At 36.5% G+C, this 14,044-nt stretch overlaps 1 protein-coding gene and 1 long non-coding RNA gene across 2 annotated transcripts; both read right to left on the bottom strand.

Moving 5' to 3' along the window:
* Nucleotides 1–3,253: 3,253 nt before the first annotated feature.
* Nucleotides 3,254–5,676, bottom strand: LOC127513909 (uncharacterized). Its single transcript, XR_007930524.1, has 2 exons — nt 5,360–5,676; nt 3,254–4,070 (listed from the first exon to the last, which is right to left on the bottom strand). It is a non-coding gene; the product is annotated as an uncharacterized LOC127513909 (long non-coding RNA).
* A 1,697-nt stretch (nt 5,677–7,373) lies between these two features.
* On the bottom strand, nt 7,374–13,808 carry LOC127513889 (sodium/potassium-transporting ATPase subunit alpha-1). Its single transcript, XM_051896054.1, has 22 exons — nt 13,710–13,808; nt 13,241–13,354; nt 13,087–13,146; nt 12,497–12,700; nt 12,137–12,250; nt 11,916–12,050; nt 11,724–11,841; nt 11,352–11,620; nt 10,913–11,221; nt 10,643–10,777; nt 10,372–10,564; nt 9,845–10,020; nt 9,578–9,714; nt 9,322–9,472; nt 9,062–9,230; nt 8,820–8,974; nt 8,619–8,742; nt 8,372–8,517; nt 8,101–8,231; nt 7,868–7,969; nt 7,635–7,726; nt 7,374–7,510 (listed from the first exon to the last, which is right to left on the bottom strand). The coding sequence occupies exons 1-22, from the start codon at nt 13,719–13,721 to the stop codon at nt 7,482–7,484; spliced, it is 3,075 nt and encodes a 1,024-aa protein (XP_051752014.1). The 5' UTR covers nt 13,722–13,808; the 3' UTR covers nt 7,374–7,481.
* Between the last annotated feature and the right edge of the window lie 236 nt (nt 13,809–14,044).

Here is a 14,044-nt window from a genome sequence, read left to right as displayed (position 1 = left end):
TGTCTTTCTTTTAGAATTACAAAACAGCTTTTCTTAAAACTGGTTATTCAACTCTACACTTTATCCAGAGAATGAGACCATGTCTTTTAGGCTGCATGACACCAAAAAACATGCTTTCTTTCAAGATGGGCGTATATACAATCGTTCCATGAAGAACCTTCGACCACAGAACCTTTCCATTGAACAAAAGGTTCTTTATTGTGGAAAAAAAAGGGTTCTTTAAGAACTGATCACTGAAAGGTTCTTTGGGGAAACAAAAGGTTAATCTATGGCATCACTGTGAAAACCTCCTTTTATTTTTAAAGAGTGTAGGCACTATAATATGGCCATTTCCCTATAAGATCAGTGAACTGTCATTTAACCTTAACATCGGACTTTGTGAAGAACGCTTGAAACTTTCCTCAAAGCAATGGCCTTTTTGGAAGGGGCAGATTTACAGAGATTGGAGGAAACTTTTTTCAAATCCTGGGAGTGAATAAATGATAGGAACATTAGCATGGTCATGTTGGTTGAAAGCAGTTGTGTGAAGTTCTAGCAGCATTAAAGAACTCCTTAATGCATCATGTGCTTCATATGCAAAGTGCTCCTCATGCTCTTCTGCTTTAGTGTTGCATCTACATTCATCACAGATGCTTTTAATCTGCTGCAAACACACAGTGTTTTTAGTCATAAAGAGACTTTTACTTTCCTCTTCAGATTGACAGCCTATCTGCATATCAGGTTACTGGGAAAAGTCGAACACAGGACATAACGTCAAACAATCTTGCTGCCTGATAGCGAAGCAGGTTCCTCATGAACACTGGGCCAATTTACTCAAGGATTTGTTGACTAAACAGAAAAAGGGATGTTTCATACTGCAACTCATGTTGGTGAAGAACCAACCACATAGACAGGAAGTGCCACCTAACTGACAAGTGTAATCACAGTTGGTTTAAGGGCATGTTATCCAATATATCATCTCAAATATATTACCAGAAAGTCTATCTGATAAGAGACTCATTCATCCAAATCAGTAGTTAAAACTTGAGTGACTCCAGCTGAAAGGACCTTCAACGTTAAGCATATATTTACTACACCAGTGAAAAGGAGCAGATTAAACATCATCCAGGAGGCTCTACAACACCTGCAGTAGGATTAATGTAGGATCTTGTATAATACGTCGCAATAAAAAAAACCTCACGATTCTATGCTTTGATGCACGTTGTTAAACTTCTAAGTAGATCAGTGCCATTATTTAAATATTTAAAGCAGCAAAGAGAGAAGCTCATGCAGTGAGTCATGTGTTCAGGAAGCAAACTAATTTCCCCACACCAAAATAGAAAGAAAGAAAAACCCCGAAGCCAAAAGCAGTACAGAGGCAAAATGCAACCAAACTTTACTGAGAGTCGAGTTTATCAAGCAAGTTGTAAGTTGTATTTAAAGAAAACTTTTGTGTGGATTACATTTTTGAATCAAAAATTTCCACATAAGTCATAAAGAGGTTGCTCTTCTACCACTCCTTCCATGACGTGTGGTTAGGAAGTCCCCATTTTTTTCTGAGCTCATCACCACAAAATCTCATTATTGACGTTGCTAACTTTCTGCTTCGATAAATACATACTGTAGAGTGGGCTACTCGTGCCCTGATGGTGTAATACCAGGAATGTAAAAAGGGGAAATTTTGATTTTAAGAGAGAGTAGTGGCTGCCGACAATGAGTGAGAAAACTTTTAGTGTCATTGATCAAAAAAAAAAAAAAAAAAAAAAAAAGTGAAGAAGCAGGAGGTTTGAAACACAAATGTAGGCCTACATTTTGGCGAATCCTTTTTTTTTTTTTTTCCAAACTGCTTAATTTTTAATAATTCAGATCCCTTATCTATCTATCTATCTATCTATCTATCTATCTATCTATCTATCTCTCTCTCTCTCTCTCTCTCTCTTTTAACCGAAGCAGAAATGTGGGCTTCGCGCGCTCAGTCAGTTTAAATGTTAACGGTCCGACTGAGGGACGCGTTCCCACTGAAGATCAGTTTCGCGACTGCTTCAATTAATCAACTTTTTATATGCTGTGTTAAATTATGTCAGAGAAGGTTAGAGTTTGACACCTGGAGGTTAGTAGTGGAACGGAATTTATTGATTAGCTGACTAAAAAGGAAAGAAATTGCACAGTTCTGAGGTAAGAAATGAACTAGTAGCTTGTTTAAACAAGATATAATTCGTTATTTGCTATAGAATATTTGGTGTGGAAGCTGTAAAACTTGTGATGTTATATGTGACATTTTCAATTAACTTGTGTTATTACCAGCAAAAGTTGTGAAATGATTCAAATGAGCATGTGCCCAGTGTTAATGTAGATGAAGATTTGTTGGACACTACATAAAACACCATTTACAAATGCTTTTGTTTTTGGCTGTTAGTGTTATACATTTATTTATTCGTTTTTATTTTATATGAAACCTCTATTATTTGCCAGTTAATAGTTCATTTAAAGTTGCTGATGTTCAGGATTTTTTATTCATCTTTGTCAGTAACTGAAGTCAAATACACTTACCTCCATTAAAAATATTTTACCTCTAAAGAAAAAGTATAGTGCTTTACAATAATGTACAGTCATGTAAGATGAAGAGCATCTTTTTTAGGGTTAATGAGGGTGTTTCTAATTGGAAAAAATTAATAATGGCATACTGTGAATAAAGTGTTTCAACAACAAAAACACTATTGCTTTTGGGTTATTGACGAATAAGGTTTTTAAAAGTGTAAAAAAAAAACATAATGAAGATATAATTCATTTTGAGGTTTTATTAAGTGTTAACAATGAGATTATGTGTTTTTTTAATCAATTAACACTGCTTTTGTCATATTTTACAAGATGGACAAAATGTGTCACCAAAAAAGTCATTCGGTTTAACTAAAACTTCGGTTTTACCGAATTACACTTTCGGTTATACCAAATGATGATATTTTCAAACAATGCTAACAGGCTGATATCTAGCTAGCTAGCAAAAGGACAATTAAACATTTTATATTTAGTACAAGTTTTTAAAATATTACAACATTTTCCATGTTTTATAGCGGTTGTACCGAATGACCTGATGTTTCGAGACATGCGTATGATCAAGTGAAAACATGAATTTTTTAAATAGTTAACAGAGAGTTAGTTACTTTGCTTCACCACCGTGTGGTCCTTTTGCAGGTGTCTGAATGATGTCACATCCTGTCACATGATATTGACTTGACCCAAAATGGTCCCTTTATATTGGTTACTCCGAATGACCTCAATGAAATTAACTTTATTTCTCATAACAAAGCAACGACTTCTACACATAATTTTAAAACCATTTTGCATTATGTTGATATATGATGTTATAAAATCATGCCAGAATAAAAAATATATACATTTATTACATTTTCAGATATTTTAATCACAAATGAAATGGCTGTATTGGCCTTTGGACGGTTAAACCGAATGACCTTTTGACACTTAAGAATCTTTAAAATACCTTTATATGTAGCAAAATATAATTAAAACCTTTTGGATTCAATAAAAGAGATACTTTGAATGTCATATCTTTGTTTTTTATTATTATTAAGGCCTTTGGACAAAAAAAAAAAAAAAAGATGCGTCACGTCATTGACCCTTTCACATGATGCTACATTATCCCTTCAGTTATTTTTGTTACCAGAGTCAACAAGCACCTAATTTTTTGTTTGTGTGAAAAAGATTCATTTGTCTTTGTTTAAGGGCTAAAGACAAGGATGATGTTTGCAGGGTGTGGTGGTCCCCATAATCCTCTTGCCATTTGTGGAGAAACAGTGCTTCTTCAGCCATCTCTTTATTCTGTATTCATCTACTAGCCTGTTAATGAAGGGAAAGAAAATAAAGTTTTGAATAAATCTTTGTTGTAATAATAATTGTAACAATTGTTGAGAATAAAATGTCTAAAATGAAATTGTGATACATTGGCATGTCTAGCAGATCTCCCTTTTAATCATGGATTGGTTGCATCTCTGCAGCAGTTTCTCTGTCATCATCACCTGCCCCGTTCACGTTTCTTCCACCAGCTTCCTGTGGCTCTCGGTCAAGAAGAGACACTGCCAAGAGCAGTGAGTATTTACTTGACTTTCTTAAATCTTTAATTTCACTTTTTTCTTATTTTAAGAAAAAATGTGCAATGTATGTGCGTCCATGTGTGTCAGATGTGCCAGGTTGACTTCTCATCTGGTTTGACTTCTCATCTGCAACTCATTTTTATACATACAGTATGTGGTATAATAAATATAATATTTAATAAATGTATTGAATCAAAAACTGAATCTAACTTTTTATCTGCGACCTGATTTGGCAACATTGGCTCAACCAGTGGCATGAGTTTTGACGCAGGATTACCTGTTTTGCTGAACAATGCAATTCTGTTTGTCATTATTTTTTGCAGTTCTTTGGGTGCCACTAGTGGTGGAGAAATCTCACTGCAGCTTTAAATAAAAAGTAGTAATTTAACACAGTAGTAAATAGTACTCTTTTTACTTTTATACACACCTACACTTTAATTGCAGGCACTTTTATCCAAAGCAACCTACAAAACACTTATTATAGACACAATACTCAACTTTCTGAAAGTTCATCACTGTCATGTCTGCTTTGGATACCTTTACGAAAAAGAAGTATTCAAGTGTGCTATTAGTATACTTCTTTTAAACTAAAAAATAAGGAAGTATGACTTCAGTCTACTTTTTATGTACTTCACAGAAATATACTGAAAATTACACTTGACTTGTACTCACAGAAAAGTGTTTATTTGGTGTATACTTGTATATATAAATAGTAAACTGTAAGTATGATGTTTTGTTAACTTAAAGAAAACGTACAAGTATACTTACAGTGTAAAACTACTAAACTAGTAGTTTACTGAGTACACTTCAAAGTGTACTTTCATATACTAAAAAATGTGCTACAAGTATTAAAATAGTAAACAACTAGTATACTTATAAGTTCACTTGTAGTACAGATTGAGTACAAATGAAAAACGTAGTTGTGTATTCAAAGTTTACTACTGTTACACTTATAGTACACTTAAATGTATACTTTATATATACTAAAAGCAGTGCTGAAATAGTACACTTACGAGTAAACTACTAGTACATTCACATTAGTATACTGACCACATAAAGTATACTTAAAAATGTACTTGAACTTTACTTAAGTATACTTAATAAAATTAACTTGAAGTATACTTCTTTTTCGTGAGGGTAACACTCAAGCAGTCAACATGATACAGTGATTCCTATGAAAGCATATATGTATATTCCACCTATTGACCCCCAAGGACAAAAGTGAAACCGATACATAAAGCTTTGTATAAAACATAAAACTGTAACCCTACCTGACCCCATAAAAAAGTAGAGGCAATGACAAAAAAATCTACACAACAAATGAAACATTAAATAGTAAGAAAAGAAGAAAAACGTGTAAAGAAACACTCCAGCAAAGACAGCCAAAATCCACCAAATCCTGTTTTCCTTATTTCAATTCAAATGTGGCGCTTTGGATAGGAGAACCCTCTATATCCTCCTGTTGGCCACTTTGAGACACAAATGTCCAAACTAGGCTCACAAATTTGTACCCTGTCAGCTTAACCTATTTTAAGGGCAGGAGTTTGGGAAAATTTGGGAGGAGTTTGGCAGGTGTCATCTATCTTTAACATTCATTTAACCTTCATCACATCTCATTTATATAACAATTTGTATTTTAACATCAATTTGCTAATATTGAAAGTAATATCCCTTTCATGTTAATTAATGCACATATTTGTTTGTAATTTTAGGTTTTGAATATTTCTTTTGTCTGTATTTATGAAAGATTTCTACATTAAAAATTAGATGCTCTCTTATTTTTATGACTTTTGTCCATTTGAAAAGTAAGTGAAGAATGACTAAATTGTATTAAATCTGATAAATGGGTACAATTATGCACTATTAAGCACTCATTTTAATTTTACCTTCTCCTTGTTTTGTAAACAACTTTCTGTTTTGTCAGTCAACAGAGCCTCACTGGTATGTCAACCTCACTTCCTCAAAAAGTTTAGTAGCATAACACAGCTGATGATGACATAATGGCAGACATTTGTGAACTAATGTTTTTATAATGGAATGTTTGACTAATGTTCAGCACGTTCTGCTGGTTTCACTGATATGTATAAACATCTCTCACAAACTACATGCCACATGATACCAAGAAGTACCTGAACTCTCAGTATTAGAGGTCATGGGTTCAATTCCCAGAGAGTGCAAGTACAGACAGATATAGACTCATGCATGTAAATCACACGCGGTTTTAAATGGTTGATTCACCCAAAAATGACATTTCTGTCATTAATTACTCACCCTCATGTCGTTCCACACCCTTAAGACCTTCGTTCATCTTCAGAACACAACTTAAGATATTTTTGATAAAATCAGATGGCACAGTGAGATAATTAACACTTTCAGATGCCCAGAAAGCTCTTAAAGACATATTTAAAACAGTTCATGTGACTACAGTGGTTCAACCTTAATATTATAAAGCGACAAAAATACTTTTTGTGCACCAAAAAAAATAAAAAAAATAACGACTTTTCAACAGTATCTAATGATGGGTGATTTCAAAACACTGCTTCATGAAGCTTCAAAGCTTTACGAATCTTTTGTTTCGAATCAGTGGTTCGGATCGCGTATCAAACTGCCAAAGTCAACTATTGAAATTTTGAAACACTTATGACATAACGAAGCCTCGTTTACTGAAATCACTCTGAACCACTGATTCGAAACAAAAGATTCGTAAAGCTTTGAAGCTTCATGAAGCAGTGTTTTGAAATCACCCATCACTAGATATTGTTGAAAAGTCATTATTTAGTTTTTTTGGCGCACAAGAAGTATTCTCGACGATTTATAACATTAAGGTTGGAACCACTGTAGTCACATGAACTGTTTTAAATATGTTTTTAGTAACGTTCTGGCCATCTGAAAGTGTTAATTATCTTGCTGGCAATGCAGGCCTCACTGAGCCATCAGATTTTATCAAAAATATCTTAAATTGTGTTCTGAAGATGAACGAAGGTCTTACGGGTGTGGAACGACATGAGGGTGAGTAATTAATGACAGAATTTTCATTTTTGGGTGAACTAACCCTTTAAGTCATTTTGGATAAAAGTGTCGGATAAATGCAGCAATTATAGAGTCACATTTGCTGTTGTTTCATTTGCTGATCAATATATATATATTGTATTATACATATATATATTGATCAGTTGATCTGTAAGATCTTTTTTTAATATTTGATTAGCACTAAAACCTTTTGAGCACGCTCACTATTTTTATCATTCTCTTTTCAGTTTAATAAAACACACACACAAATTCAGCTCCATATTATTTGACTTTTATTTGCTGAAATCGACCAGATTCTGTATCATTTTGAGCATATCCAAAAATGTCTCCTAACATGAGTTTGCAATAGAACGTCGTCTTGTTTCAGTAGTATGTTTCTTGTTCCACCCAGCCTGAAACACAATAGCACAGATATTAGAGCCAACTCATTCTCAATCTCTCTAAGTAATGAAATACAACAAACTTTATTGAGGATAATGAAGTCTGCAAACATGTGTAGGAAAAATCTGTTATTACCTCCTGGATTCTGCCGTAGGATGTATTTTCTAATTTCATCATAGATGAAGATGAGTAGTGAATATGGGAAGGCAGTGAACCACCACAATGGTCTAAATTGAAAAGAAAACATGGATTTTTTGTTAATTTTACTGCTATTTTCAATTCCTGACATGTCATTTATATCCTTTTCAAAGTCAGCTAAACATATGAAAAGGTCTGAACATTACAAAAGCCTAGATATGTCCGCTTACCTTAAAGGATACATTCTGACAGCAACGTCCATGCCTGGGCAGTAGGACAAGAAAGCTGCCATGGCACCTTCCTCAAAAAAAGCAAAGATGAGGACTTTGTTTCTAGGAAAGAAAAAGGAACAAATTATGATAAGGCTTTAGAGGTGAGCAGCCTTGAGCTGGAACTGAACAAACAATCCACCAATATTTTATGGCTTCTTTGAAGCTTGTTTGCATCTCTTTTGTTTACATACTTCATTCCTTGCTGTACAATGGAATTTCTTCTGGTCTTTACAATGATCAAGTCACCCCACTGCACAACCACAATACTAATGAAGAATGCTGTGTGGCATGTGGACTCTATAATCTTTCTGGCCTCGTAGGTCTGCATCAGACAAGAAAACACACAAGAACAAAGCAATGTTTATAACTATATATTATACGGTTGATTTTCAAATGTGTGACATGAAATAGAAGCTTTTTGGTTTCACATTTATCAAGTTTTGCTAGATATTTGACGCGTACCCATTGTTGTCCATAGCTATCTTCCAGGTCAGTGATAGATCTGTCTTCCCAGCCAACTCGAAGTCCTGGCAGATAACTGGGCCAGAATCCATTCTCACCCATAACCACAATGTAGGTAAAAAACCCTGCAGCTGCTTGGATCATACCTAAAAAGGAAAACAATGACAATAAAATGAATGCATTACCCATATTACAGATTTTAAATCGATGTTCAAAACATCCTCAGTTTTGGTAAGAATGCTCTTACCGATTTGACCATATGCCATACTGATTAGCCTCACGTTCACCAGCCTATCTGTTTGAGCATTTCTGGGTTGTCTCTTCATGATGTCGTTTTCTGCATTTTCATATGCCAATGAGATTGCTGGAATCTGTGACAACAATTAAAACTAATTAAAAATAGACTGCATATTTTAAAGTTCTCTACAGTAATAGTACTGTTTCTTACCAGGTCAGTGCCCAGGTCAATGCAGAGAATGGTGACGGTGCCCAAAGGTAGAGGAATACCGACAAGGACAAACAAGAGGAAGGGTGACATCTCAGGGATCTTACTAGTCAACGTGTAGGCAATGGACTTCTTCAAGTTGTCAAAGATCAGACGTCCTAAAGTTGAAGACACATTTGAGAAATAAGTCTCAAAGAAACCTTTATAATTCCTCAATCAATTACGTTCCCAATAACATGTCATACCTTCTTCTACTCCAGTAACAATTGAGGCAAAGTTGTCGTCCAGAAGAATCATGTCAGCAGCCTGTTTGGATACGTCAGATCCAGCAATACCCATAGCCACACCAATGTCAGCCTTCTTCAGAGCAGGAGAATCATTGACACCATCACCGGTTACGGCTACAATGGCACCCTGATGGGAGAAAAAATCCATTAAAATGGTACCAGCTGGATAAAATCATCTAGTATCAACTAGGATTGGATATATAACTCTCTGACAGTACCTGTCGCTGACAACCTTCCACAATGATCAGCTTTTGTTGTGGAGAAGTTCTGGCAAACACAATTTCTGTATGATGTTTCAGGATGTCATCCAGGTCACTCTCACTCATATTCTTCAGTTCTCCTCCATGGACCACACAGGCCTTAGCATCTCTAGAGACACACTTTGTATTAGCAGACATCTAGAGCAATTCTAGTGAAGTTCGCCATATATATTTTAATCTGAAAACATTGCTTTGTTTTAGGTGATTGGATTACCTTGGATTAACTTCTCCAACGGGGATATTCAAACGAGCTGCAATGTCTTCCACAGTCTCGTTGCCTTCAGAGATGATACCAACACCCTTTGCAATAGCTTTAGCTGTAATTGGATGGTCACCAGTAACCATGATAACCTGTATTGGAAGAGTCATTCATTTAAATTGCTTTGAATAATAATGATCTTAGCTGTAATTGAATGGTTACCAGTAATTATTGTTTGAATAATTTGATATGGGAACAGTATATTTAAGCAGAGGACAACACCTTGATTCCAGCACTCCGGCATTTGGCCACTGCATCTGGTACAGCAGCACGAGGAGGATCAATCATGGACATTAGGCCAACAAAACACAGGTTCTCAGTGGGGAAGTTCACATCTTCAGAATCAAATGCAAAACCTTCAGGAAACTGGTCATCAGGGAGGGAAAAGTGGCAGAAGCCTGTGAAAGAAAACACAGAATTATTCAAACATGCTGTAATTTACCATTCAGTGTGTTCACCCTGTTGAAAAAAAACAGCATATGCTGGTTAGGTATGTTTTGAAGCATGGTTTGAGCTGGTTTATTCTGGTCCTTAGTTGGTCATTAGCTGGATTAAGCTGGTCCTGAGCTGGAGCTAGTTGCTTAGGACCAGCTTAATACCAGCACTTGACCAGCTTAAACCAGCTCAAACCAGCTGCCATGCTTCAAAACATACCTAACCAGCATATGCTGTTTTTTTTCAACAGGGCATATTCTTCTGAAGTCATAACTTTTGTGTTTTCACAGGTAAACTTCATAAGGTTGCTTTACCCAGAACTCTTTCTCCAAGACCTCCAAGTTCTACATAAGCATTTTGGAACGAATCTTTCATTTCATCATCCAAAGGCTGCTCTTTTCCTTGAATCAAAATGGTGGAGCATCGATCCAAGATCCTCTCAGGCGCTCCCTTCATCACCATCAGGTGCTTAGACTCTGAGGGATTGGGATTCTTGTGGATTGAGAGCTAGAAAAAGCAGATTAGGTGCTGTTAGGATGACCAGTCAAATCTGCAAATCTCCAAAGAATACATCAACAAAAATACCTGATATTTGTTGGTGGAGTTGAAAGGGATTTCAGCAATCTTTGTGTACTTCTCTCTCATTTCAGTGACTGAGCCACAGCACAGCTCAATACACTTCAGCAGGGCAGACTCTGAGGCATCACCAGCTGTTTCTCGCTACAAAATATTTATTTGAACAAAGTTTTCACTCACAATAACAGTTATATTGCCTATTGGAATTGTAAACGTTGCAAGCCTTGCATATCTTTATGGTGCTCATATAGATATTAAGATAACTAGAGGGAAGCTCACGTTAAGGATTGGGAGATGGCTCTGTTCAGCACGGAAAACAGCACGGTTGCACAAACCAGCGACACGTGCGAGGGCAGCCCAAGTAGCAGAGCTCTTGTCAAATGCGGTTCCACTCTGGTTCTCTGTGGTGTCTGCTTCATGAATCTGGTTGTCAAACCACATGTGAGCGACGGTCATTCGGTTCTGGGTCAAAGTTCCAGTCTTGTCAGAGCAGATGGTGGTGGTCGAGCCAAGAGTCTCCACGGCTTCCAGATTCTTCACCAGGCAGTTCTTCTTTGCCATACGTTTGGCAGTCAGAGTTAGACACACCTACACGAGTAAACAAATTTCAAGTAATAATTTTTGGCACAGACGTACCCATATGACCGGGATTTAATGATTTAAAAAGTAGATACAGTTTACTAGACAACAAGTAGAATAACAAAACAATCTAACTTACAGTTACAGTGGCAGGAAGACCTTCAGGTACATTAGCAACAATGATTCCAATCAGGAAAACAACTGCTTCCAACCACCCATATCCAAGCATCAGGGAGAGGATTAGGAAGGACACGCCCAGGAAGACAGCTACACCAGAGATGATGTGGATGAAGTGCTCAATCTCTCTAGCAATTGGTGTTTTTCCACCGTCCAGGCTGGAGGCAAGTGATGCTATACGACCCATGACGGTATGGTCACCGGTGCTGATGACAATCCCTTTGGCAGTACCTAGGGTTTCATTATGTTCAAGCAATTTAGTTGTTCAGTTTGTCCAAAGCTATTGTAAAATGCATCCAATGTATCCAGCATACTACAGAAACTTTTCATGTACCTTCAACACAGTTAGTAGAGAAAAACGCAATGTTTCTGGTCTCCAGAGGGTTTTCATGGGAGAAGTCAGGAGTGCGACTCTGGGGTTCAGACTCTCCAGTGAGGGAAGAGTTGTCCACCTGAAAAGGTAGAAGGGAAGTTTCATAAAAAGGCACTGATGGGATATTTATTGCAGAAATGCTTTAGGTCTTACCTTGCATCCTTGTGAAGAGATGATGCGTAGATCAGCTGGGATTCGGTCTCCACCTTTGACCTCCACAAGATCACCTACAACGACCTCGTCGGCACTGATGATCTTTTTCTCTCCATCACGCACAACCAGGGCTTGCTACATTAACCAGAACAGAAGAATGAGAATACCATGGGAAAGCTACATTTGAGCATGCAATGTTTTGTAAGACACCATATCTGTACCTGAGGAACAAGGTTCCTAAAAGATTCCATGATCTTGGAGCTCTTGGATTCTTGATAGTATGAGAACCATCCATTGACTATAACAACAAAGGCAAGCACAAGTCCCAGGTACAGCTGAAAAAAACACAATTAGGTTTTTAGAAAGCGTAATCTACAGTGAATTGACATTGAATTACTTGTATGCATTTTTATAAACATTTCCAAGGTCAACGCCAAGGTCATTGGTTCAAATCCCAGAGAATGCATGGGAAAATCTATATCTTGAAAGCAATGTATGTCACTTTGGATACAAGCATCTACTAAATGCATAAAACGCAAATGTATATAAATAATTACGACAAAAAATTTCCTCTCCCATACATTGTCATTTGCCGGTTCTTCAGAAGATGCAGCCTGGATTCCATATGCCGTGAAACAAAGAAATGCACCAAACCACAGCAGTGTTTGGAAGCCACCAAAGAGCTGTGTGCAGAACTTGACCCATTCTGGAGTCGTAGGAGGTGGGGTCAATGCATTCGGTCCATCACGCTCTAAGATCTCCCTTGCACGTGAAGACGACAATCCCTGCCATAGGGTATGAACATTGAGTAATTAAACATTTACAGAAAAAAAACACACAGTTTCAACTTAGAACTAAAGGCTACATGAAATTATATGACCAAAATTTTTAAACACCTACATAAATTTCTATGCACTTTTATACTATTATTACTATTTTTACTATTATTATTATTATTTTTCATTCTACAGGGAAGGGTCTTAAGTCTAAGATAAAACATTTTAGTTTTTTTAATAAAAACTAATATAACATGACCATAAAATACATTTGTCTCTTTATATTTTAAATAAAAAGGAGGCAAAATGTATAATTTTATGCAGAGAATATAGAGTAACATAAAATGTATTAAAATATATCAAATTTTCAAAAGTCTCAATAAACCTCTGCTCACCTTGTTCAAGTCAGTGCCATATTTGCGTGAAAGTTCATCCAATGTCAGCTTGTGGTCATCCTGCAGAAGAGCAAAAAAAGCTTGCATCTCAGTTCTCCACAGAAAAAAAAAAAGATATATATATATATATATATATATGCATTCAATTTCTCACCAGTTCCACTTCTTTCTTCAGTTCGTTCACATCCCTCTTCTTTCTTTTGACCTTTTTGGCCTTTTTGATGTCATCCTCAGAAGTTGCTGTCAATTTGTAGTCATCGTTCCCCGTCTATAAAACATAAAAACACCTTACCTGATCAAAGCAGACTCTACACAACAAATGGAACATCATCAGAATAAAATGATCAAGCAAACTGAGTGATGAAACCACCAGAATCGCTGCTGAAAGGACCAGCATACACCAGCATGAATTTCCATGCTGGCTTATGCTGGTTTGGCGCTGATCTGTGACGCTGATCAACCAGCATGGTCTTTCTGGTGAAGCTTGTTGACCAGGGAAGCTTCGCTAGTTAATCTAATTAAGCTTCCCGCATGGGACCAGCTCACCAGCTCACCAGCATCCAAAACATAACATACGCTGGTTGTTTCAGAAGATATAATCAAGATAACCATAGTCCACTCACGCCAAGCCCCATTTTCCTAATTTATTTCAACCCAAAATCTGGTGCTTTGGATTCCAGAAGCCTTTCTGGAGACACAAGTGCCTGTGTGACCAAGCCAAGTTCACAAAATTTATATTCTGCCAACTCACCTGTGTTTTGGGGAGGAGATTTGGGAAGTTTTGGGAGGGGTTTAGTGTCTGTCATCCTTAACCTTTTATTTTAACCTTTCATTTATTTAACCTTCATTCATACAGGTAAGTCATTTTGGTGACACCCATGAGAAGGACTGGTCTATGATTTTTTCTATATATATCTCGTAGAACTATAAAACTATTAAGTTGCCAATAGCAATTTAT

The sequence above is a fragment of the Ctenopharyngodon idella genome, chromosome 1 (genome assembly GCF_019924925.1).
Source record: "Ctenopharyngodon idella isolate HZGC_01 chromosome 1, HZGC01, whole genome shotgun sequence".
Classification (NCBI taxonomy): Eukaryota; Metazoa; Chordata; class Actinopteri; order Cypriniformes; family Xenocyprididae; genus Ctenopharyngodon; species Ctenopharyngodon idella.
Note: the sequence above shows the minus strand (reverse complement) of the source record. Positions and strands in the feature narration are given on the sequence as shown.